At 36.9% G+C, this 26,928-nt stretch overlaps 1 protein-coding gene across 4 annotated transcripts in view; it reads left to right on the top strand.

Annotated features, from left to right (window-relative positions):
- NCOA2 (nuclear receptor coactivator 2) overlaps positions 1–26,928 on the top strand; it is a 185,911-nt gene that overhangs the window by 86,676 nt on the left and 72,307 nt on the right. For all 4 annotated transcript variants that reach the window (XM_051768357.1, XM_051768348.1, XM_051768375.1 and 1 more), the window contains 2 exons: positions 22,372–22,473; positions 23,346–23,518. In XM_051768357.1, the coding sequence (XP_051624317.1) occupies positions 22,391–22,473; positions 23,346–23,518 (256 nt within the window). In that variant the 5' untranslated portion in view covers positions 22,372–22,390. The remainder of the gene's footprint in view (positions 1–22,371; positions 22,474–23,345; positions 23,519–26,928) is intronic.

Here is a 26,928-nt window from a genome sequence, read left to right as displayed (position 1 = left end):
CTTTTTTCCCCATTTAACTGACCTTGTATCTTCTTGTGCTTCAGTATAACATGCTCAAGTGCAGTCTTTAAGAAAATGAAAAGCACCACTCATATTGTTGATATTTTTGTTAGATTAAAGTAATATTTTTGAGATGGCTTTTGTGGAAAATCTAAAGTTTGCAAACATGGTGTGGGTCATTTTTACATTAAGGGAAGACCTGTCAGACCTGCTATTTGCAGTTGGTAGCAGTTCTAATGTGTCTGTCATCTGTTTTCAAAGATTATGTCTGACTTTTTCATATTGATGTACAGCATAGCATCAATAAATGTGTGTAGGAGTTCTCAGGATGGGACAGGATTTGCTCTATTTTCTATGTATTTCACATTAAAATGATTGAGCTGTATTCTGTTTCTGAACTTTTCCCTTCAGTCATACATATGCACCTACTTCGCAGTTCATTTTAGGAAAAAACTAGAACAAACTGAAGTTGTAAAATAGATTTCCATTTTGGAATTCAGTGTGTTGAACTTTTTAAGGGTTAGCAGTAGACCCAAGTCCTGACATGTTTTGTCTTATCATAGACTTAAATATTCAACACTAACCACACTGGGGCTTATTTGAGATTATGTAGCGGTTCTGCTCAGAATTAGGTCTCTGTCAGAATGTGATGTCTTGTTTCTACTGCAATATTTGCCTGCATACCTGAAATTTATTGTTTATTTAAATGAAATTAGTATTGTCTTTCATGTTTTATGGCTGCCATTTGTTATTACTGCCACTTGTAGCAAACCTGCACTTTTGTCTGATGAGAAGTGAGCAAGTCTGGTTTCTGCTGAACACTGTCATTATGTTAAATATTCCTTAATAGCATACATTCAGTAATTGCTGTTGAATTATCACAAAGGAGTTTTTCCCCTGTTTTATTCTCACAAGTGAAATTTGAAGTTGTTGAATTTTCGGAATACTTCAGTTAAATCCCAATTTTGTCACAGCTACATCATTATAAAAAGGAGCACAGACCAATTGTCCTAAAGCTGATTTTTATTTCATAGCAGAGCATGTAATTGTTTTATTACAAGTTAAATTCCAAATTAATTCCAATGGCTTCTACTTTTCCTGTCACTTTTTGTTTTGCTTGATAGGCTGCAGTCTCTGGCTTTTGGTTTTCTCATCAAACAGTGACAGCCTTTGCAGGAGTACTTATGCTTGGGCTCAGTTAAACAGGGCTTTTTTCACAGTTCTGTCTAATACTGATAGAAACTACCACTTGAAAGCTCCTAATAGAAAACCTGGCTTTCTTCAGTTTCTCCTCTGTACCTCATATCATCCATTGATATTTGGATGTTTCATAAGAACAAAGTTTGGAACATGACCATGTGTACCACATTGTGAATGGTTAAGGCAAGAGGTCAGTACTTAGTGTTTGCTGTTCATTGCCATTTACCAGTCAGCATTTGCACTGACTTAATGCTGCTTCAGGTGCTTTTCAGATTTGAGTGGATGATGCAACCTTAAATTAGCTTATTATTTATTCTCAAATTTTTAAAGAGCAACTGTCTCTGTGTTCCAGTTTCTCACATGTGATGCTAGTTGTAATCAGTAGCATTTCCTGTCTTCAGTGAGGTCTTTTGGCAGGCTCTGAAAGCCCAGAATTTCAGGATCTGCAAGATACAGTCTCTTGTGTATTTCCTCCTTGCTGCTGGTGGGAACCAGCTTTTCAAATGCAAGACAATGTCTGCAAGCCACTAGCAATTAGAAGACAACTGCTGAACGTTGACAAGGCATGAGATTTTTATGACTTCCTAGGAAATGTTAGCTTTCTCTTCAAAACAAGGTCTAGGTGCAGAGACCCTCATATTCATCACTAGGTATGCCAGAGTGATTTGCTATATCCTGAATTAAAGGTGGATACTAGAGGTCCCATTTGCACTAAACACATCTGCAACTTTGTTTCCAGGAAAACAATAGGCAAATTATCAAATCTTCCTGCGTTCACACAGTGTTGCTGTTGCAGCCAGATGGGGCATTACACTGTGCTGCCCTGCCTGGTTATCAGAAACCTTGAATTTACCAAATTATTTCTTTAATCCTCTACCTCGATTGAGTCATGGTGTCGTTTAGAAATATTTTATTTATTGATAAAACTACATGAAAGAAAATCTACCTTATCCTTGGATGAATGAGTGTGATTTTGTTCTTCTATTAATAATAAACAATTTCTTGTCTAACTTTTGTGTGGTTTAAACTCTTGTCTAATTCAAATCTCAGCCATTGAATCTTGCCAGCTGTTGGTCCACACATTTCAGGAACCTTTTATTATTAGAAGTCTTTTCCCGTATGAGTATTTCTGTTCTGAGTTGAGGTAAAATAATGAGTTTGAGCTGATTTTAAAAATATATTCACTGGAAGGCACATTCAGTAGAACTGAAAGTAATTTATTTTTAAAAAATCCTGGATTCTTCATAATTTAGCTACATTCTATTAAAAACGCATGGTAGCACTCAATGTTATTATATTTACGTAATGTATTGTGTTAATACAACATTTATTTTCAATGCTGTAGTATTTCCAGTTTGGTTCTGGTTTTCTCTGCTTGCTCAACTTCCTGCACTGAGTTCCTCTCATGGTCCGTCAGCATGGAGGGAAGCAACTCACTGAGCAGGGAACATTACCCTTTTTTAGGTTCCAGCAAGAGAAAGACCTGAGCCAGGAGCTGACCATTTCCAGATTGCAATGAAAGAACCCCTTTTTCTTATCTTGTATCCCTTCTTAATGAAAGGCAAAGGAGTGCAGCAGTAGAGATTAAAAACAAACAAACAAACACAAACAACCCCCCAATAAAAACCCAAAACACCAAACAAGAAAACCTCTTCAACCATTATTCAAAAATCTCCATTGACCATAATCATCAAACTTGTCTTTAAAAAAAAAAGAGAGCACAATTGTCAGTATACATGCCCATACAGAACTTAATTGCTATATATAGCACACACGTCAGTATTGAATTATCCAGTCAGGTATTGCAGAAACTTGCACACAGAATGCTCTGAGTGCATGACTGAGTGCACGCTTATGAAGTTATGAGAGCCTTGGTGAGCTGTCTTCAAGAGGCGTGGACATTTCCATACTACAAAGAGAAGTGAACACTAATATCTGAAAGGTTCAGAGAGGAAGGAGTGTCTTTTCATTGCCCTCGTATGGACAGAAGTCAAAAGGTATTTAGCACTGTAGGTATATGTACTGCTAATACAGAGACTGACTGTGAGAAATGCCAAGCGCTACAAATACTGGTGGAAGTACATTTGATATGATTCCTGTGCCCCTCAAGAGGAGATGCAAAGGTCAGAAAAACTAGATTTATCTACATTATCCTATTTATTTTTCCTCAGCTGGTAAAAGGAAAAAATCCTAGTTTTCAAGTACTGATGAATTAGGAGTTCCTAAACTGATAAAAGGTTGATGTCATTGCCACATGCGTCAATAGGTTTCCAGTTTTGACATGAAAACCCCAATGTTTTTGTTAGTGTTCAGATAGAGTAATTTAAAAAAACCCCAAAAACTAATATTTGAGAACCATGTTTTCTGCTGCATTTATTGAAATATAACATATAAATCACTGTACTGTCTTTGTTCTTGACCTGAGCAGCAATATCCTTATTGTGCATTTTGGCAACCAGTCCTAATAGTTTCTGGTTGTTGTTCTCTGTGCTGGTGTGGGCTTTGCCCTTCCAGTCTTTCTCACAATAGAGTACTTAATGCTGCCTAGTCAGCTTTCCTAAAAGTCACTGGCCTCTTGTCTTGAACAAAACCTAGTGAGTCAGCTTTGTAATCTTTCAAACACAGTTTGAAGTGTCTTGCTATTTTGCCATGCAAACGAGGGCTGTCACTATGGTTGTCAATTAGGGTACCCCTTTGGGTGCTCCAAACTGAGAGGATTGAAGGGATTATGAGGGTGGAATTGGATCCTCCTGAATATGATATAGAGGGTGAGAGAAATCATGTTCTGGGATTAAAAAGATTAAAAAGGTGTTTTGAGATCATTTTGCTAGTCCTTGCCTCAGATATGGGTATGTTAGAAGAAGAGCAAACAACACCAGATCGTGCTGTGGTATGTCCTGTCTCTGCCCGATTCACTCTTTCTCAAGAAAAAGAAAGAAAGAAAGAGAAAACACAAATATAAGAAAACTGTGAAATGCATGCAATGAAAGCAGTGTTCCGTTTATCAATTTTAATTATTTGATCATGTTAGAATATAAATTGTAAATGTTTTAGTGAAGATGTAGCTTCCCTTTGTCTACTGTAATGCCACCTGTGACTGGGCAAAAAAAAAAATGAATTATTAATGAAATATACTTCTTAGAGAAAACTTAGATGAACCTCTTCTGCTGCGTAAATCTGTGTCTTATTCTAACATGAAAAAATCTGTAGTGCCAGAATTAGTTTTGAAGGTCACCTGCTCATCCCCAAATTATGTGTATGATTCCTATGAAACTATTTGAAAGGAAACAACAACTCTGTCATTTCCATTGGAAGCATGTATTTTCAGCCTGATAAAACCAAAGAGCCTTTCCTTCTTTGCTGTTGCATATTCTCTTATTTACATTCAGAGCAGTGTTTTCCATCAGGAATAATTTTTCACTCCGTTCTTCTTTACCTTTTTGTCTAGAATCTGTCTGTACACTGCAGCGGGATAGTCCGTCTTTTCCCTTAGCTTTATCTGTACACTGTTCTTCACTAAGCAATCCTTTTAACAACATCTGTGTACTTTTGCTCCTTTTTCAGCCTTCAACTCCTATTTTATAGCTACGATGACTCTTTTCTCTTACCTCCTTCTTATTTACACATAATTCTTTCCTTAACACTGTAATTATTGTGTTTGTGCTCACCATATTGTTTTGACTTTGAATTTATCATTTAATGATTCCTGTAAATATTAGCAGTACAGTTCTAGTTATGGTACCTGAGTGGGATGCTCCCATTTTTTATGTTTTCCTTAGACTGGTAAGTGTACACAAGTGAAGTGTTTTGTGTGCGTGTGTCCTTGTGAAAGCTCATTTTTCTTCTGGTGCTTGTCTGTTAATATATTTTCTTGAATATCGGAGATGCTCTCTGTAATCTTAAGTTTTTGTCGCATTTGTATCATTTTCCAATTTCACCAGTATGCTTGGTGCATCTTCTTCAACTGAGGAATTCATATGAAAGATGCAAGTGACATAAAAGAAAGTTAAGATCGCAAAGCAGTTCTTGTTCTATTGGGCTTAGTTATGTGTAGCTCCAAATGAAGTTCATTCTACTTACCCTGTATAATGCGGTGCTTTGAGATGGAAGGACATTCACAAAAAAGACCGGGAAAAATAAACCATGTCAATTTAGTGTGTATATGTTTTTCTGCTGAATATAGTCTCCTTATGGAACCAGATTATTTCCTCCTGGACTGAGGATCCTTCTCATAGATTTTCTCTAAAGCGTGGAGAAGGGCAGAGTAGAAAAGAGGATTCATGCTGCTGCAGAAGGGGGCCCCATTCCACTTTCAGTTTCTCTGCTGCAGAAACGTTGTGCCTCAGCTTTGATGGTAGCATTGGAGCAGGGTTTCCCCAGAGCCTTGGGCAGGGCTGCTTTCCTGAGTAGAGCCGTCCTTGGGGGGAGTGGTGTAAACAGAAAGGGTGACAGGGCAGCGTTGGCAAAGATGGTGTGTACAGGATAGTCACTATTTCCTCATGATTTCCATTTTATTTTCCTATAAGTGCAACCATAGTCTTTACACAAATCTTTTCAGTTTCTGGAGAAACCATAAGTTTATGATCAGTGTTGTCTTAAAGAGGAATGATGTGGTGTAATGGGAAAAGATGGAAATAGAAGGAGAAAAGGAGATAATTCTGTTTCTTGATCACATTGGAAAGGAGCAGGTACAAAGCTGCAAAAGTTGTTCTGTGGGCTTGACAATTACTTAAAGGTACTTCATCCACAGCTTACTTAAACAGTTTGCGAATCCCAGCGATGAAATGTCTGGGTAAGGCTGCACTGATCTGTGCCCACCTGCACTGCCCAGTGCTGTCAGAGCTGGGGGGAATAAATTGGATATCTTAATACTGTGTGCTAGGGTAACAGGGAAATGGTGTGCTAGTGCAGAAAAGGAAAGGCTTGTTCTTTGAATCTAAGAACTACTTCAGTGAAGGCAGGAGAGAGCAGTTGTGGTTGTATGTGTACTTTGCCTTTTACAAGCAGGAAACCTAAATGCTGAGGTGCAGACCTTCCTGGGACTTGACATTCAGGAGAAAACTCTGAAGCTGAAGCTTAGGTAGGTTTCCCCACTGGGCAGTGTATTTTAGAAATGCTTAAGATGTTTGTCATAGTACTGAGTTAAAGTAAGATAAATAATGTCATTTAAAAAAAAAAGAGGAAAAAAAAAGAGAGAAACACCGATACTGGAGTTTGTAGTGTAAATCATTTATTATTTGTGCTTTTTTGCATTTGGGGGAGAGTTGGGTGCTGGGAGGAGTTGAACCCTAGGGTGTTGCTGAGAGAAGAGTATTTATTATAGTAGAAGTAAAATTACGGGCAAAAAATTAAAGTACTCTAAGGTGAAAAGAATAATTTTAACATGCCAGATACTCAGTATTAAGCATGCTTAATATTTAGTTTAGTCTCATATGACATGTCTATGACCAGTGTGTGTGCCTCAACAAAGGCACCGCCTAAAAATATATTCGCTAATTGGTTTTGGTGCAAGAAGTAGAGAGAGCCCATCTATGCCTCTTCTCCACCAACAGCACAATTTGCTTTTTGGTAGAAGAAGATGCAAAACGATTTCAAGTGTGCCAGGTTTGGGTTTCTCCGGGAGTCATACCCTTAACATCAGCAGAAGGGAGGGAGGGGAGTTACTCTGTTATCATCAAGCTCTGCTAATGTAGCCCGGGCGCCACGTGACTGCAGAAAAGGCTATTATCTCAATGAAAAGGAAACTGCTTTTTAGAGCAGCAACAGAACAGAAGCAGGAGGAATTTTCGAGTACTCCACCATGCTGGATTGTCAAAGGGGGATCTCTCTGATCAGCAGTTAGGGAAGGATTAGCGTGGCCAGTTTGTCAGCTGTCATTAGAAGCAGATGACAGAGATGATAAGCTGCTGTGTGCGCACGTCCTCACTCAGCATGTGCTTTGGTTTACATCAAGACATAACACTGGTTTGGGATAATGGAGAGCTGATATTTTTAAGGCTGTAAATTTACTGGTAATTGTATCTTCCCCCCCTCCCGTTTTTAATAAAAAGCCAGTGTAATGGATGGGGGATTTATCTACATCTTGATCTGAAGACGCAGAAAAACTAGTAAGATCTGCCTTCAACTGCAAAGGCTGGAAGACGACAAGGTGTGTTTCTGAAGTGCCGTGACTTCATTGTTAATGCTTTCTTTTTGCATGTATGTGTGCTCCCGTGGGTGCATCATAGGTGTCTGGATGTTGGGGGTGTAGGGGGCAAGGGGGATGTTGGTTTGGGGGATTGGGAGGAAGAGCTGATTTCTGTTTGAGTAAGAGAGTTTAAAGATAATGTTTCTAAATAACAAATGCAAAGAAATAATGTGAATTTTATTCTCCATTTTCTGTTGTTTCACCCCATTTTAATGGCTACAGGTGTACTCGTGGTTGCCCGTGACAGTTTTATGGGTTTATGAGGCTAAATATATCTTAGTCAGTGCACAGGAAATATTTTTGTAAGCAAGTTTTCTGGCATTCAGAATAATACACAAACCCATCTGTATTTTCCCACTGTCAAGAGGAGGTGGAGCCTGAGAGTGTCTTTTTCATTGAAGTAATTGCTATTCAATATTCAGTGATTTCTATGCACATGAAAAAGTACAGAGTACTGAGACATTTTTGGAATAAAGCTTTCTCTTTCTGACCAAGAGCTTGAGTAGGCAAAACACACGGAAATATTGGTAGCTCTTATATAACTTTCTCTATTCTCTAATCTTAATAGTTTTCTTTACAAGTACATGATCCTGTAAACAGAATGACATTCGGTTAATCTTCAGACCTCCTATTTATCTCATGGTTATGCATGCTGATGTCATTAAATATCTTGGCAGTATTTACCTTTCTTTTAACCTTGGGAGGACAGCATTTAATATTGCAGATTAATTACCTAATAATATCCCCTAGAAATGGTTATAGGTAGTTACTCATAGTAAAGTGAATACAGTATGCTATCTCTCCTGCTTGGGAACTTATTGCAGGCTTGTTGACTTTACTTTCCTGTTGTACACAGCATTAAGCCCAGCATTGCTCTTTAGCTCACAGCAATAACACTAATCCTGGACCACAAAAAAAAAAAAAAAAAAAAAAGTTAAGTGTTTGGATTTCTTTAGGAGTGCTGATTATCACTTCTTTAGAATTTTGCCTTCAGAGTTAAGGGCAGGATTGAGGAGATGCATATAATCAGTCATTACTGCGGTGCACTAGCAGTTTGCTAGAAGTGTATTTTCCTGGATTCATATTGAAATAGTAGTGGTGACTATCATGCTTAGAATCCGTTTAATAATTAACTAAATACATACAGGAAATGCCTTAGTTTATTTTATTTAGGACTTTGAAAAACTCGTGCTACTTTGAGATAGGAGGGAGAAAGGAAAATATTATTGTTTTTCAAATTAATGTAGTTTGTGTTTGAAGAGACTTTATTTCATACTGTGAAGGCAGAGCCAGAAATGTAAACAAGTTAGCACTATTTATTTGCTTGTTCTCTTTTGTCTCGGTTTGATTATTTTAATTTCAGTATACCAACATTTTGGTACAGAGGCCTGGGGCAGGGGTGCCGTTGAGTAGAGGCTTGAGAGCCTGTCACGTTCACGGCACCAAATGTCGAAGCCACAAGAACAATGAAACTTCCTCTCTGCTTTTTGTGTTTTCTTCCTTTATTTCATTACAGAAGATCTAACAAGATAGTGGGGGCCAAGCAGTGCTTACTGAAATACTGGCACCTATGTTTTGTAGAAAAATAGATTTTAGCTGCTTGTACAGTATTTTTGATTTGCCTGATGCCTTTTAGGACATATTAAGGGGGGAAATTTGAATAAAATCAACCTTTTGTTTAGTCTGTGTTCTTCAGGTGACTCCATGTTCTCACAAAGCTCAAGTTGTGGTGTTCTCTTTCATAAGCATTTTTTTACATAAGTATGGTATCTAGCATATGTAAAACTTGAAGCACTATCTTTGACCAGAGTAATTTTGTTTGCTCTTTTCAAAATTCTTTAGTCGACAAGCTTCTGTAGTCAACAAGGTTACACTGGTAATGTTCAAAAGCTGTTGCTCTCTTTTTTTCCCCTTTTTTGTTGTCATCTCTCTAAGGGAAATTTCTTGCGCAAGGAAGGAGGGAAGGTGTCACTGCATTGCAAAATATACTGTATTTTAAGAAAAAAACCTGCATGGGAAAGTCTGAACTAGAGGTGTACTTTGAAACATTTCATTTCACTCCAGAGTTCTTAGAATGATATTTAATAATAAATATTATTAAGAAGTCAACTGGCTGATTAGGTTTTGTAGTGCCATTTAATTTATTTATTTAGTCTAGTAATGGAAAAGAATAAAAATTATGAAAACAACCTTGATTCTCAGAATCTATTTTAATAAGTGGAATAAAGTTGTTAGCACATTTACCCTATAATAGCACCATAATTGTAATAGGAAAGCTGAGTTAAAGGCTGAGGACTGGGTCTACAAGCCAAGCTGTTAGAGCTGAGTAAATGAGAAGGGTGTTTGTAAGTTGATAATCACTGTACCTCTGAGGAAATCCTGATGGAGTCATCTTACTACCTACATTCCTCCTTAGCTTCTCTTACTGCTTACGTTCACTGTGGCAGGCCTAAAAGGATGCCTGAACTGGACTAAAAATTATTAATGGCAGGTAAAGCTTTAGTTCTCTGAAGTTGAGGTGTAAGATGCGAAAGCCTGTGTCTTTCAGAAGTGGGCTGTTTTCAGTACCTGGGTGCCTGGCTTATCCCTGCAGGTAGTTTTCCTGGCAGCTGAAGCTGGACAGTGAGGTTTTGGAAAGGCTGACTGGGTTGTGAAGATACAGAGTAGAGTGTAAGGAGCAGTGCAGGAATTTTATGAAAATCTAATTGAAGAATCAACTCAAATGATAATGCAAATGATAGATTCATTTAATTTGCAGTGTGTGTTGTACCTGACTCTCCTCTTTGCTGTTCCCATTTAATTTTCTCCTATGCACACTGTCCCCAGACAAACTTCATCAGTATACTGTACTGCTCTGATTTTCCATTCCTGATAGCATAGGCTGTTGTGATTAAACAACTGTCTATCACAAGAGTCTCGTGAAGAAACTTCTGCTAAAACTTAATGGAATAAAATTATTTCTGATCCTTTTCCTGAAGTTTTTCCAGCTGTCCAGTCTAAGTAGTTTTAAGTGTGTGTTATCTTTTATTTTGAGGCAGTGTATTGCAGGCTTCTGGTCAACTCAGTCGATGAATGTAGTTGCTGTTCCTCTCTTTAGTAATTATATTCCATTAAATCCAAAATTCGAAATACTTGGAATAGACACTAATTCTTTCTTAGCACTTGTGATTCTTCTTTACCGTGAATGATTTCATTATTAACAAAAAATTAATTTCTGTTTATTTTTACAAAAATAATAAAATGTCTCATGATGAACATTCAGCTTTAATAGTAGAGTTGTCTTGTTTTCCTTGGGCTGCAGGATACAAGCATAGTTTTTTCAGGCCCATGGGGTGATATATGTCTTACAAAAGAGACAAATAGCAGTTTGACATCTTCTTTTAGTAGACTAGGAGGAAAATCGAAGCTTCAGTGAAGTCAGTGATAAAATTCTGATTTATTTCAGTTGAGTCATAACATCCCCTTAGAACTGCTCAATTTTTTTAGTCATTTCTATTGTGGGGAGCTTATAGGGAACTGTATTAAAGCTTATAGGGTGTTGCCTGTAAACGTTGTAGAGACCAAAGGTATTTTGGATTTAAGAAGGAATTAGGCACCATTGCATATAGGATCAGAGGGAGGAGGCACAGCAACAATACAGCTAAGCTTGTACCACTGCTTGTCAGAGGTAAAGCGAGGAGATATTGGGGGAAGGATCATTTACAGCTGCCTTGTACCTTTTTCCAAGACATCTGCTATTAGCTTCCATGACAGACTAGTCACTAACTAAATATCTCTTTCATTTGACTCATATAGCCATCCCTATGTAAGTTTTATTTGGTCACAGTTTGTATCCATATGTGTGTATGTATATATATATATGTGTGTGTGGGTACTTGTTATTCCTTGGCAGTTAACTAAGTAAAGCAACAGCATTTTTATAGGTTGTGTTTTCCTTTTAAATGCCTTAAAATGGCAATTAAACTTTCATCTTCTTTTGTTATTGCTGATTGCAATAATTTTACTAAAGGAAATAAAATTAAGATGGACATAAAATTTGAAGTCATTAGTAATTGTTATTCATCTTCACAGGTCAGTTTTTAAACTTATGGATATATTAAGAACATCAAGTTAATCATATTTCATAAGTATTTGCAATACACTCATATGTGGCTCTGACATAATTTATTAGTTTTGGGTTTTTTGCTTAGTAACAATGTGTGTAGTTAGAACTCTCAATGGCTTTGCCCAGAGTTTATCATCCATCTAACATACATTTGTTTTAAGTATAAAGTTGTAATTCTACATGTTGGGAGGTGATGCAAGTATAATCTTTCATGATACAGCTCTCAAAAAGCACATTGCTCTTCCAGCTTTAATAAGAAAAATGTAATAAATTTATTTCTACTTCCCAACTCTTACACTGCTCCTCCAGGATAAATGGGTGATACTGGCATGCGTTCCAGTATCAACAGGAAGCACCTGCTGAGGGGATCTACCTGTTCATACAAATACAGAATAGGAATAGAGGCCAAACTCTGTCTGGTCTCTCCTATAACACCCAGAAACATGTCTTGCCACTAGGCACCCTCTGGGACCAGGGCTGAGTCAAGCCACTGCAGGCTGAGGAGGACGTTGAGTTTTCCAGGGCAGATGCTCTAAATGCACTTCAGAGGGGGCAGGTAAGCTGTACTGAGCACCATACTCAGCAGAATGATTTTGGTATACAATTTCAGAAAATGGTACAGCATTCCAGATCTGCTGAGGGAACCAACTACATCCCTGACTGAGAGAGTACATCAAAGTGAAGTCCAATTCACTTCTGCTGTTAAAGTTACTATGACCTAGGCCATTTGTGGAGCTGAGTACTAGCATTTGTTTAACTTGAATATAGGTATGTTTGACTTTAGACTATTGTTAACTTGCAACCTTCTGGAACAAAGCAGCTTAAATTCTTGATTCTTAAATTGAACGTTTGTTATTTTATGCTATTAAACGAAATGCATTGTTATGAGAGCATCTCATTAGTTTAGAAGGAAGTGTGGAGTATGTATCTTGTACATATGTGTGCAGTGGGTTATTTATTTGCCATGATAGCAATATGAAGATGTGTAGAAATGTTATAGATGATGTTTAGGTACGTTTTCTGCAAATCAGTTTTAATTCAGTGCTTGGCATTTGAAAGAATGGCCTGAAGTTTCAACATGCTTTCTAGTAATGGGTGGCTGAGTAGAAAGTTAAAATAGACCATATTGGTGCCTCAGGTATGTGAAAATTGGAAACATGAGTTCAATTTTTGATTGGGCACCAGAGAAGATACATAGAGTTGGACTTCCTGAAGTACAGCAAAATACAGTAGTTTCTACTCTGGGACTGAAGGAACATTGTTTTGATGGCCCGGTTAGAGATAGGAAACGTGGCATGCAACATAAGCATCTCTTACTGAGGCTTCAGTGCAAGCTTGGGTTGTCACACTGCACCTGATCCTAGTGACCAGGAGGACCAACACCTCTCTAGCTGTATGAAGTCATTGAAACTCAGATTAATAAGTCATGGAGCTCAAATTCAAATATGATAGGTTTAATATCTCTGTGTATGGGTCCTGTATACACCTGATGTGGAAACATGCTGTTCTCTCTGGCTTGCCCTCCACTTTTTACTGATACACAATGCAGTTTCCTGAGCTTTTTATTAATGGAACATGTTTTATCTGAAGTAAACAGACTGGTGTTTGACAGGCATTTAGCTGGAGTGAAATTCCAATGTAGGCCTACCCAAACCACAGAGATGTGTAAATGCCTTTGTTTATGTGATCTGTCATATTTTTCTCATTACTAAGATAGGCATCTTGAAAATCACACCAAAATGTATAAGCTTATTCGTATTGTAAATAAATATATACATTTGTGTCAGTTATGAGATTAGAAAATGTTCCTGGATGTGAGTTTTTCCACTGTGCCTTATGCTTGTGAGAGGAGTTGTTCCATTCTTCCACTCTCTTAGGTCTGGTTTTGCCCTTGCTTTTTGGTGATTTCTGGGAAAGCAAGTTGGTGTGATAATTAAAGTTGACAAATACCAGTTTTGAAATTGAGATTAGCAGAGAGGACTCAGGGGTAGTTAACATGCTTAACTCACTGTTTCAGAAGTACCATCAGCTGTTTAAATACAAAGTTTTCTATAATATTATCCTTTTCTGTGTTGTTAGGTTTGCTTCATTTATCAGCTGAGCTATTCACAAAGTTTTATTTTATATCACAGTAGATTTGAAATACTAGGCTTTGAAATCAGTCTCATAAGTTGTTAATAATTGTGAACTATAAGAAAAAATATAGATTAAATAAACATCTTACATGGGAATTTGGATTCTTTTTCCAGTGAAAATGCTTTCAGGCTTCATATTTTTTGCAGCCATAGTTTAATACTTATTAAATACATCATAGAAGGCTAAATGGGTTTAGAATAAGGGGTTGAGGTTTTGTTTGGTTGATTGGGTTTGTTTTATTTTTTAAAGTTAGTTATCCACCTAATGCAAACAAAAGGATGTAAGAATGACTGGCATATATACAAATATATATATACGTATTCCAGCATTGTATTTTTGTTTTTATCTGGTGTTTTAAGGAAAGCTTTAGTGGTATTAAGCTACATTTCTTTTGTCCTTGAATATTAAGAATCACAAACAGTTGTTGATAACTAGGGAGATAGAATCCCAGACGTGAAATTGCAATACAGAGTCATGAAGTTTAGGTGCAAACATATCTTTTCCTCTTTAAAAGCAGAAATTAAGCAAACAGGTTATATGTTATGGGGGGAAGGTACTTTCTTCTTCTGATATTTTTTTGCTGTTGTTTCATTAAAGCCTGGTTTTGCTATTCCTGGGCATATTAGAGGTGCTGACGTAACCTAATCCGTAAGCAGCTGAGTGAGTGGCTCTGTTAAGAGCCTTAGCCTATGGGAATACAGAAGGTAGGAGCCATCTTACAGTTCTGGGGTCAGTCTGGAGGGGTTTTGGCAGTCTCAAGCAGAACTGGGGGTTTCTCAAAGCTGTGGGTTTGAGTAGCTGAGAAAAACGTCTTTCTCCTTCAAGATGTGGGTGGATTTTACAGAAAGTCGTATAAAATACCAGTCTGTAACACTGAACATTAATGTTAGCCATTTATTTGACTGTTACAGCATGTGTTAAAGAGCTGCTGCCGCCCATTTGCAGCCTAATGTGTTTATTAGACAGTCTTCCCAGTGGCATCTTGAAGTGTCTGTCAGGTAAAAAATTCATGAGCATTATTGGCTTTCAGGTTGCAAATGGAATATGTCGTCTTCTTACTGTCTAATACACCACTCTAAAGCCATTACACAGGAGTAAGGGAAAAGACTGAGGAAGGAACCTTCAGCTCAAACATTTGTTTATAGTCTGTTACGGCATTTTGTAGACTGAGCAAAAATGTTAGTAGTATGTGTTGGAGCCAGTTTTCAGTTCTTCGATACATGGGCTCAGTGGCATTTGCAAGTAAATTATGTTCCTTTTCTTAGTTCTAGTTTGTAGAGTTGAAGAATAAAATAAAGTTTAGTAAATATTACTGTAAATTTTGGTTTAATGTTACCTATAATAGGCTCTTTCAAATAAAATTGTATTGTCTAAGAAGTGCTATTTTCAGATAAAAAAAGGCTACAGGTGTGTGCCAGATTTTAGTACAAGTCCTTTAAAGGTGACTAGAGTTTTTAATCTTGCTGCTACCACCTTCTTTGTAGAAACTCTGTTTTCTCTTTTTGCTTTATACTCTGTGACTGTTGTAGGGTGGTAAAGATTTTGGGCAGTTTCATCTTTAGTGAAAGTGGTAGTGCTGTTTCAAGAAAAAAGCATACCCTTAACTAAGTTAGTTTATGTTTTTAATATCAGATTATCATCACCAACCAAGATTTGTCTTACTCGCATTGTTTTGTTTGGAGTATATCCCAATTCCAGGTGTTTGGTGAGGGACCCATACAGTAAGTTGGTTGTAGAACATGTGGCTTACGTATACCAGGGATTCAGGAGAATTTCTTTATCAGAGTTAATTTATCATTAACTTTCTTTTCTGTCAAACTTTTTAGCAGTGGATCTCTTGCTTTAATTTAATTTTACCAGATAATGCAGTCTTTTTTCCCCTACTCCTTCTATTTCTTGTGATTTTCACCTCTTATTTCTTTATTAATTTCCAAACATTTATTCACATTTCTCTGGATTTGTCAAAATACCTGTGCAAGAGCAAGTTTGTGTGCAAAATGGCTGCGCTTTTCCAAGCCCAGTGTGGTGTGGGGCAGGCGGGCTCAGCTCACTGATTGGGATTCTGACAGGTGCTACAATGAAATGTACTGGGAGTTAAAGCAACCCTTCCTCTGATCTAGTATCTTATTCCACCTCTGACAGCAGTTTCCTTTGGAGGCCTGGGAAAGTGGCTGGCAAGTATTGCCTTCTTCAAAAGAGTTGAAGATTGCAGTATGTACCAATATTAAATATTTTCTGATTCTGAAATGGAGCCAGTGAAAAAAGAATTCATAAGCAGGAAAAAATGTGAAGAATCAGAATTTGCGTGTCACTTCCAACTTTCCTCTGGCTTCTACCAGAATTAATGCTATGTGGAGTACATTTATACTTCTGAAACCGAGACAAGAAAGGTTTTTAGTCATGACAACCTCACAGGAAAAAAGGGGTAACTATAATGGCTGTATGTTTGAGTAAACAATTAACCACAGAAGTATGAGCTGTTTTTATTTTTTAAATGAGAGAGAGAAAATTTTTGCCAAACTTTTCACTGACTGGTAGTATTTTTGGTCAGTAAACAGTATTTTTTTGTGTTTGTTACTCAATAAAACACTGACTTTAATAAACTGTTTCTGTATGTATCAGTTGTATATACACTGCCTGTATGTATTGATGGGATGGAAGCATGGCAGTATAGTACTGCTACCTGATTGTCCACTATGTGGTACTTTACCTTTTGTTTGCTACTTTTCAGGTTGAAATAGCAGCTTTGAAGGTGTAATCCTCATTTATTCTTTAACTGCAGTTGTTAGGCTTATAATAAATCTGACAGTTTAAAAGGCCTTGTTTGGAAGATGGCCTGCTCTGATAAGAGATAAAATGCACATTATCTTCTTCTACAGTGACTCTGGATGATTAGCTCAATTCACTGATGCTAAGAATCAGTGTTGGAAGGCTTACTCTGCATTCCATGTTCCTTCATGGCATTTGAGGAGTAGAAGAGATGTTACAAATTCACACAATCTGTGTGTGATATTTGTGCTGAATATGTTCTCGTCTCCCACTTCAGGGGCCTCTCTTTTTCTTTCTCTTTTGCAAGATGAATGTTTACTATTGCTTTATAATTAGGTTAAGTCGCTCTGTGTACTTCAACTTTGAGCAGTTGCTGGTGGAGGATGTAAAGGAGGATGTTCCGTCACAAGAGCAGAGACTATTGTTTTATTACTGATAACAAAAAAAAAAAAAGGAATTTAAGCGTGTTTCAGGCTCTATTGTTTCAGTCTCCCAACATCTGGTAAAAACTGGTTAGGTGTCAGTGAATGTAATTACTAATGTATACTGTCCTAGAGTTTTTAAATTTAATTTTTCAGTGGTTTTGATTTACATTTAACAGTTGGAATAATGAGGCAGTGATTTTGTCTACAAGTATTTTGAATGCTTAGGCCTATGGTAGTGAAATGGAGAGAGAAGGAAAATACACCTCTGGTCCTAAATGTAAAGAGAAAGAAAGTATTAAGTTACCTGAGATGTCCTATTGGAATGGGTCATCTGTTGGAGACTAAAATTAGTTCTTTAGGTATTTTTAGTAATAATAATTCTGCTCCTCTAATTATCTCCTTCCTTGTAGGAAAATGCTGCAGTGAGTGTATTTATCTTTCCATTACTCTCTTGCTCATTCATGCCCAGTGGAATTGAAGCTTGAGTAGCATCTGAGTCAGCAGTAGAAGTTCAGCTCATAGTTATTGTTGCAGTTTTATTAGTTTGTTTGGGCTTTTGGTTTGGTTTTTGGTTTGGTTTTTTGGGGGGAGGAGGGGGGAAGTGTGTTTGTTTTTTTTTTTTTGGTTAAGAGAAATAGAAAAAACTTAACATATATTGAGAAGAAAAATCTGCTACCACCACTGAAGACAAAATACTAATTCTACAGTGGGACATTATGTTTGTATTTTGGAGTGCAGTACAGCTCTCAAACAACTTACACAATGAAAAAGGGAGTGCCTGGTCTTCCATGAGAGTTCATTCTGCAAGACATGCATTCAAATTCAACTTTGTAAGACATTTTCTTTCAAAATAAAATTGATTTAGTAAAGTATCTGACATATCATGATGCTATTTTTTTCGTTTTCAAACATTTTTTCTCTCTCTCCTCAAAAACAGTGATTACTGCTGGTTTTGTTTTTACTGATTCCCAATTTGGTTAATTCTTTTTTTTGTACCATGCTTAACAACCCTTACCTACATTTTTTGATTTTTGTATCAGAAGACATATGATAGAGCTGATATAACGCTTCCATTTCTTCTAAAGCATTAAATGGATTGAAATGTTCCATTTCTTTATCTTTCTTCTTTCTGAAAATTCCTGCAGAGATGTATAAAAGGATCAGAGGAGCAGGATGTATACTGCTTTCTAATCTAAGGTAGTTTCCTTAAGGGGAAGTTTACTGGAGTAAAACTTTGAGTCTCTGACTTGTCATTCTACTTGCAGTGGCTTTAGTTTTGATTTGTAATGTTTCTTGGAAAAATTCAGACTTCAAATCTGGGAGTTTCATTTTTTGCTCTGAGAAATTATCTGAGTGGTTCAGGAACTTAAGAATATTAAAAGTTCCTAAATTATCATTTTAAAATAAACCGTAATAACCAAGAAATTTTGATACAGATAAATTATTGGGTACAGAGGGAGTTAGAGCAGAACCTAAAAAGCATTATATGCAGTTTAGCTGCTCCTGACCTGCAGATGTTTATTTCTCTGTCTAAAACTCATCTATTAGTTCAATCAAAATCCATGAGATTTTTCACTTGTTGCTTGGAAGTTTCCTAGGGTTCCTTGGTACTGTATGTGCCCAGAAGTACTTTCTTCTGAAAAACTTGGGTTTAGTTCCTTGTTTGTGCCACATTAAATTTGTAGAGGTACCTAAACCTTCTAGAGATCTTCATCTAGCAGTATGCATAGCTCTTCAATGTGAATTAGCTCATGGAAAAAAATCAAAACGGCTGCTTTCTTTTTAAAAGACATGAGGAAGCTGGGAGAGTGCTCACCTCTTTGACTTGTTAGAGTCATTGGTGAGAGAGGCTACACTCCTCAGCCTGAGGGGTTCAAACCTCAATCCCTGTATTTTAAGACAGTGTTTGAACTACTTACTTGTGAGTTTAGTGGTATGGACTACACATCTAAATATTCCCACACTGCAAGAGTTAATCAACCTTACCCTCTTCGCTTCATAAACATCCAGTTTTGGCAGGCAGATAGCCTACTACACACACAGGAGGCTGTCCCGTGTGGTGATAAATGCAGGCTTGAAAGCCCTCTGTGAAGAGGGAACTGTATCTCCATCCCCCAGTTTCTGGCTGCTTTAATTGGTAGATAGTATTGTTGAATAGTCTATCCACAGCTTCGGAAAGTTGATTCCTCCTCATTTCTCCTAACTTGGGAGTGGATTTCAGTTTCTGAATCTCAAGAGAATAGGAACTTTAACTATCCTGGTCAGCCCCTAAATTCTTAGGCAGACAGTTTGGGGGCGCATCCTTTTGATTTTAGTACCTCGTACTAGATACAGAAAAGTGACTCATTGTAGCCTCTGAGATTTTGTAGATTGTTTAATATCATCTGTCTAGCTCTCTACTTTCCAAGACACCTAACTCTGGATTTTGCATTCTGCTCTGGAGCACAGGCACCAACAGCACAGGAACTGCACAGCCTATACAGGTCTTTGAGGTATAGAACATGATTTTTAATTAAGACATAAGGGAGAATAGAGAGCAAATATGTTAGTAGGTGGTAGATTTCCAGAAATAAATCATGATGAGTGAAAGAGAAATGGGTAACTCATTCTAAGAACAAACTGATAATGCTGCTGAGACAAAGATGTAATGGCCTGTTTGTGCAAACAAAATAAAATAAGTACATAAATTATCTGTTTAGAACCACTTACTGTGTTTAATAAGGACAGAAGAAGGTGCTAGTTTCATAATTATGATACCACTTTGGTTCCCTTCAATACAAAAAGGATGAAGTTTAGAGTTTATGGTGGGAGATGAGTTTTAATGTGTCCTCCAAAGGCTGATAATGTAGGCCTAGTGGAATTCCTACAGGATAGCATCTAGTGTGAATGCAAGAAGAATTGAGCTATGCATCGGTAGAGCTACTGGTTAAACTCTGGTTTCTGCAAAAATACAACTTCCCTCTGAAGTAAGCCTGACAGAGTAGGTAGGAAAGCTGTCAGTAACTGTTACTGTATGCTTTCTTGGGGAGGAAGGGAAAATGGAGGGGGATCTCCACTCTAAATGTTTACCTTTGTACTACTTGGAGGGCAAGAGGGGTGAGATGATGTCAATTGAATGTTTGACAGGCTTTCATTAATTGTTGTGCTTGCTTTTCTCAAGAAAAATTGTTAGCTGATCTACATTTCTCAGGTATTACTTGGGAAGCATAAGCAATGAAGGGATTCCACAGCCTAATTGTTCTTCTGAACTTTAGATCACCATCTGAGTTTGGCTCAGAGATCAGATCTGGGAATATACAGCTTTCATCATGCTCATGACTTTTCTTGCTCTGGTCAGTGAGAAATTTACTCTCTGGAATAGAGCCCCGGGGACAGTTCCAGCTCTCCTTGGACAGAGACGTGGAAATGCGGTCTCCTCACAGCTTCTCTTTAATTATTGTCACAGTTTCCTTCAATAACATCTTGCTTCTTCCTTGAAGCTCTCCTTGTGATACTTATGAAATTGCATATTTTCAAGGAAGTGCTTAGCTCCTAGTAGATGGATGTGTATTTCTACTCCTATACTTGGATAAATTATGATGTGAATGTCTACTGGGGCTAGAAATCCTTGAAAATATGTAGTTCTTAAGGAACAGCCAGTGTCACAGACCACACTGGAGACTGTGGTAGATGTTTCATGCTCTGCAGTACGGTTGGCGTTGGTGTGGCTCTGTGAATGCCCTGATGAAGTCACTGAGAGTTCTCCAGCAAGTTCAGAATGACGGAGGTTGTGATGGTACATCTTCCCTTTGAAAGTTCAGCTCTGCTCCACCACAGAACTAGGGCCTTCTTACAGTGGCTTCTTCTCAAAATGATGGCAGCATGCATGTACATATAGGTATACGTATGCTTGTATAGACTCAATAGAGAAAAAGATAATCCAGATACTTTTTAAGTAGAATCTTATACCATCCATGTCAAAGACCATCTGGAAGCTATATGTTTTAGGCATCATACAGTCTTTTTCACGGAACTTGACCAGTATCTAGAAAAAGGAAAACTACTCCACTTTCTTCTCAAACTGGTTAAAAAAGTATTTTCAGCACAAATTAATGATTTTTAATTGTTGTTTTTAATTAAGAAAAAGTTAGGTGGTGATCACTCCTGAATCTGAGATGGCTCCAAATCTTCATTTCCTTGCTCAGGTTTCAAAGAGCAGCCTTTCTCAGCGTCCCTGCAGAACTGCTTGGACCTTAATGTCTGGGCTGTTTCTACCAATATCTGCAGTATTTTCACTCAGTCGGTTCACTGGGAAAACTAAGATTTCCAGTGTGACCATCTGATTACCAACACATAAACTGTTAGATTTTAAAAAATGTCTAAAAGAAAAAAAGAAGGGGACTGCATCTTTAATCCCCAGCACTTCCCTCATTAAGTTCAGTGCACAGCTGACCAGGCCAGCGGAGGGAAGGGACCTGGTAGGACAGAAATGAAGGTCTTGAAGCAGGTGGTGAACTCCCTTGTTTTGATATCTGATTTCCACTTTATGCCAGTGTGAAGTGGTCATAGAATTACAGGCTCCAGCTCATACTTTAGCATGGTATGAATCACCTCCTGGGTACACTCACCTCCTTCGTGACCCTCATGTTTATTTTTCTGATAATCCTGAACCATACAGGAGCTCTCTGAAATGTCTGGCAACATCTCTCTACCATCATCCTTTCAAAACCAGCAGCAACTAGGCAGATGGCGAGCTGGGACTGCCCTGTCTTGCATGAGCTTTTTGATTCTTTACATCATCTCCCTTGTCCTTTGTAATGGTGTTTTGTGCCTCCAGAATATTGGTACTTATTAAGGAGTGTGTAACCTGAGGTAGGCGAGTTTCATGTGCTTCTATGTTGCATAGGGCAACAGACAGCCAGGAGCAGGGCAGAACTTCCACAGGCTGTTTATTGCACAAATTATTGCACAAATTGTCAAGCTTGATAGCTTATCGAGTTATTCTCCTTATGAGGTAGATTATATGTACAAAATATTTATCAGTTCCTCAGTGGTTTCTAGCGTTGACAGATGTTCTGTTTCTCCAATTTTGTACATGTACATGTGCAAGCATTATCTTCTGGTTTTTAACTAAAGCTGCTTGTGATACCTTTTTATGTAGCTGGGGCGCGTTTTATTTCATGTATTTCAATTCTGTTGTGTTTTTCTTGTTGTGTGGTACTATGGCTTTTCCTTTGTCTTTCCTCATTCAACCTTGCAAATTTGCCATGAAAATTCAGCAGTCCAGGCACAATACGTACTTATCTGTTCTTACACAACTGGTAACAATCAAAGAGATGATGACGCTTTGTTTACCCATCACAAATTTTCTTCCAAAGGACTTTTATGTAGCACTTTGTGGAGTCATAAACACAGTGTTTTTGTTGGTACCTTTCAAACAAACTCTATTTCAAATGATAGATTTGCCAAGTAAAATCTGAGTTGATCATGGAATGAGAATCTTGGAAATATGAACAGAGAACTCAAGAGTTTTTCCACCATAACCCTTTCTTGCTCTTTCTTCCTTTTAGTTGCTGATATGTGTTCAAGATGAGTGGGATGGGAGAAAATACCTCTGACCCATCCAGACCAGAGTCAAGAAAGCGCAAGGATCCCGATCAGCTTGGACCCAGGTTAGACCATTTACTTCTGAAGATGCTGAGCGAGAAAGAGTTCAAAAAATATTAGATTTGTATATATTTTTCAGTTAGAAAATAGTGAACAACATTCTTGAGAAGAGAAGTCAGTGCCAAACTACTTCTGGGATGGGGACTATTCTCTCTTAGTATAATTTGTTTGTTTATTTTGAATCCAGTGTCATGCCAAAATGCAAAATTTTGGTGACAGTTTAGGAGATATGGAAAAATCTTTTTTGGCTAGTCAGTTCAGGGAGTCTTCAGTCACTCATATTGGCAATCTGAGATATTTATTTTTTTTTTTACTACCTCTCTTGTACATTATAATCAGGGCCTTGAAAAATATTATTCAGTTTTACAGAAGTTGTATTGCTAACACAAAAAATTTTAAAGAATAACCACTCATTCATCATCTTTTCTTATGACTGCTATAAATTCACTCGGATGTAGGTAGTATGGCTTTCCTTGCTTCAACTTTTTAAGCTGTTTAATTTTTTCATACACCATCACTATACGATACTCCTTGGATTCTCAGTACCATGGAGGGAATAAGCGTAAGTGTTCAAATCCACCCCACACCTCCCAGTTAATCTTGTGCAGTGAATTTAAAATCCCAAGTCTCTTTTGAAACAAAAACATGACTACTGTGAAAAAATACGTAATGTCTTTTCTAGTGTTCCTTTCCTTGTTCCAGAGGAAACCTTTTCTGCTTGAGAAAAACTTGTGAGTTATATTTTTGTAGTGAGAGAGGGCAGTTTTGTCTCTGATTTTGTTAAACTACTGTCAAACCTTTTGAAATCATCTTTGAGCAGGCCAGAAGGCAGGCAAACTGACATTAAAGACAAGATTTTTGTAAACTCCTCTTTCAGCCCTAAAAGAAGCACTGAGAAACGCAATCGTGAGCAAGAGAATAAATATATAGAAGAACTTGCAGAGCTGATTTTTGCAAATTTTAATGATATTGACAACTTTCACTTTAAACCTGACAAATGTGCAATCTTGAAAGAAACTGTGAAGCAAATTCGTCAAATAAAAGAACAAGGTAAGAAGACTAATTAATTGACTTGGAATATTTTGTGTTGATTATGATTTTATTTTTGGCAAAGCTGATAGTCAATTCAGCTTTTCTTTAGCAAATTCCCATGTTTTTCATTGATCAGTAATGAAAAATGCTGTAATGTCACGTGAACGGAATGTGTTAAGTGTCATATTCAGTATTTTAAAAATAAGCTTCACCGAAAATTGCTTAGAAAGAGAGAAAATCAATCAGTCTGATACGTGTATCTAATGGAATTGAAATAACTTGTGCTTTCACGAAAGTTAAACTAGCAGATGGCTTTGGGGAAAATAAAAGACTACTTACATACTCAAACATGGATGATGAATCCATGCAGAAGAGGAATAATCTAGGAGAGTGGGGTATGTAAATGTTCTGCATACCCCTTTTTGCTTTCTTTTGTTGGTATGAATAGATATTGTGGACTAAATTATCTGCGTCCTTTAAATGATGACATCATATCCTCGACTACAATAGATTTGAAACTATTCTAATCTCTAGATAGGGTCCTGTTATAAATGTAAACCAGAGAACGTGACAGTTTTCTTCCTGTTCTTTGTCTAGAAGATTAGTTTTGTATTTCTTTTCTTTTGATATATTTCCTATTCAAAGAGAAAACCCAAATCTTCTAGAAGCTTTAAATTTTTGGAAGTGGGTTTTGTGGCACAGGTCTGTCTGGGCAGGCATGAATAGCACTGCAGGTGTTTGGGGCAGATTCAAATTCTTAAAGTGGGTGCATATAATTTTTCTTTTAATGTAGAAGATCTCTTTGTGAACTGTGTTTAGAGTGGTTCCTTTGGTTTCCAAACACGTTATACATCTTTCAGTTTTTCAGTATTCTGTGATTTCTGTGGTGAAATATTGCTTCCTTTTCCATGCTGTATGTATGAAGTTATAAAGCAGAGATTACATGTTGCATACATATTCATTTCTAAAACAAGTATATAAGTAGATCTCCAGCTTTAGACATTAGTCTATTCAAAGCTAAGTGGAAAGTGTCGAATTACGTCAGCTACCTCCAAAGTGGCTCTAACTGATTAATCTTAGGGAGTGTTCCTATTTCTCAGCTTGTTCTCTTCTTATTCCTATTAGGTTGCTATGATTTTTAAAGTGGATATTCTAGTGATGTTGCCATGCCCCATAATAGAAGTATACTTATTAACCTGGCACAATGTCCATCATTGTCTTGTACCTTGCTGGCTTTTGAGATACTCTTTTCCCCTAATTTTCTTCATCCTTTTCTCAAATTTATTTTTAAAGTATTGTTTGCTGTCACCAAGAGACACGTACTCCCTATCTGAACCTGAGAAAGGGATAAGGACAAAAAAATTTCTTTTCTTGGGTAGTAGGTGCACAAATTAAAATCTGCTAGTCTACTTGGTCATTCTGTTAGCAGTTCTTGAAAATCTAATTTGAAAATCTGGCTCTAGGTAATCGTAACTTTGTCAAATCCAGGGTTTCGTTGTTCAGTTCAATATCATGAAAATAGTTTTCATATTGTTATAAAATATTCAAACTCATCAGACCAGGTTACGTGTAAGTTATTGAAGTCATCATGGGCGAGAATTGTACCAAAGGTGAATGTGCACTTTAAGCTCATAAAGTCTTATTGCAAAAGCAACTGAATATACAATTCTAAACACAGACTAAATGCTATGAATTTATTTCAAGAAGTAGAAGTAGTTTACCATCCTTGAGCAATAAAGACACTAAATTACTCTTTATGATGTTGATTTGTTACACAAGGTTCTGCAGTTGATAATAATTAGAGGTTCTAGTAACTGTTTGGGTGTTTGCATGAAGGTTGTAGCTGATACAGGTTGACTTTAAGCCTCTTTAAGGGGCATTACAAAATACTGGGACCTTCAAGGTGGTCATTAATAGCATCTCAGGGTCTAGATGCAAAGATGAGAATGCTTGAAATTATTCCTTTAAACTGATTAAAGGTTTGATACCTATTCCTACATAGAAGCTAATTCTGTTGTAAAAGCAAATTTTAAAGGCTTTTCCTTTTAAGAAAAATTAAAATGACAGCATTCTCTGAAATGCAGTATTGTTTTGGAACAGGAATTTCGTCAACAAATATGTCTCATATAGTAAACATCCAAACTGCATGAACAGTACACCTATACTTTTGTTGAACACCACAAAAAACCTGACATAGTCAATGCGAACAGGTTGAAGACCTAGTGACACTATTACTATTGTTTTCTCAGGTTTTATAGGTAGTTTATCACCTCACATTAGGAATCCTGTACTTATATATATTCATCATTTAAATTATTAACTTTCAGGTTGTTCCAAATCTTTTCCACTGCCAAGACCTGTTAGAAGACCTTTACAATGGTCAAACACTTGTATTATGTATTTCTAAAACAAAAATCATTAAAATAATACTATACTTGCACAGAGTGCCATGAAACTCAGGTTAAAAATAATATTTTCTTACAGTTAAGATGTTTTGTTGATTTTTAGTGATATGCAGAATACCTGTAGGAGAATGAAAACTAAATGAATGTCCTGAAACTCTGGAGTGATTCTACACTAACATGGACAAATTGAGATGGCTCAGTTTTCACACAGTGGGTTTGCTCTGCATTTCTTCTGGAGCATATTAGATAAAAACAGTGAAAACTTAATCTATACTTTTATTATATTGAAGGTTTAGTGAAGAGTTTGGGGTTTTTTTAAATAAATACTAGAAATTCTTTTCTACTTTTCTTTTTCATCTATAAATAGAATTGCACATGAAGGTCTAATTACTTATGAAAGCACAGTCAGTTATAAATACCTAGTAAAGCCACAAGTTTTATAGCAGCTACTGAGATTTGACAACAAGACTTTATTCTAGATTCTAGGAAGGAAAACAAGGAAGAGTGAAATGCAGATTGATGTTCGTTTCCCATGTCAAGCTTGCTGGGCTGGTAGCTGAAAAAAGTAATAGATTTTTGCTTTAATAATACTCTATAATTTAGTATAATGTTATCCTGAACTATTTGATATGCAAATGTATATTTGCAATACTTTATCTGTTATCTTTACATCATTTCTCACAGTATATACTTCAAAGATTCCTAAGTTGTGGTATGTTAGAGATTCAGTTTATTACAATTTGAAAGCAAGTTATAAATATATGCGTAAAGCTGAATTCATTAAAAGAATTAAAGATATTTGGTAGATGTAACCATTGCATGCAGTTTTAATCTGGGGTTTGAAATGTTTCCTTTACAAAATTTTCTGCTGAGGGCTTTAATCATATTGTCTTACACTGATTGGATAGAGATTTGAGAATGTCCAGAGGAGATGAAAAATTATTATTTTAGCATGAAGATGAAACAGAAGTTATATTCATGTAAATCTTAAGTGGATATTTCTAGTGGGGATTTGAGACTTGT

The sequence above is a fragment of the Manacus candei genome, unplaced genomic scaffold (genome assembly GCF_025592945.1).
Source record: "Manacus candei isolate 608988 ecotype Guabito, Panama unplaced genomic scaffold, ASM2559294v1 h1tg000008l, whole genome shotgun sequence".
NCBI classification, from domain to species: domain Eukaryota; kingdom Metazoa; phylum Chordata; class Aves; order Passeriformes; family Pipridae; genus Manacus; species Manacus candei.
Note: the sequence above shows the minus strand (reverse complement) of the source record. Positions and strands in the feature narration are given on the sequence as shown.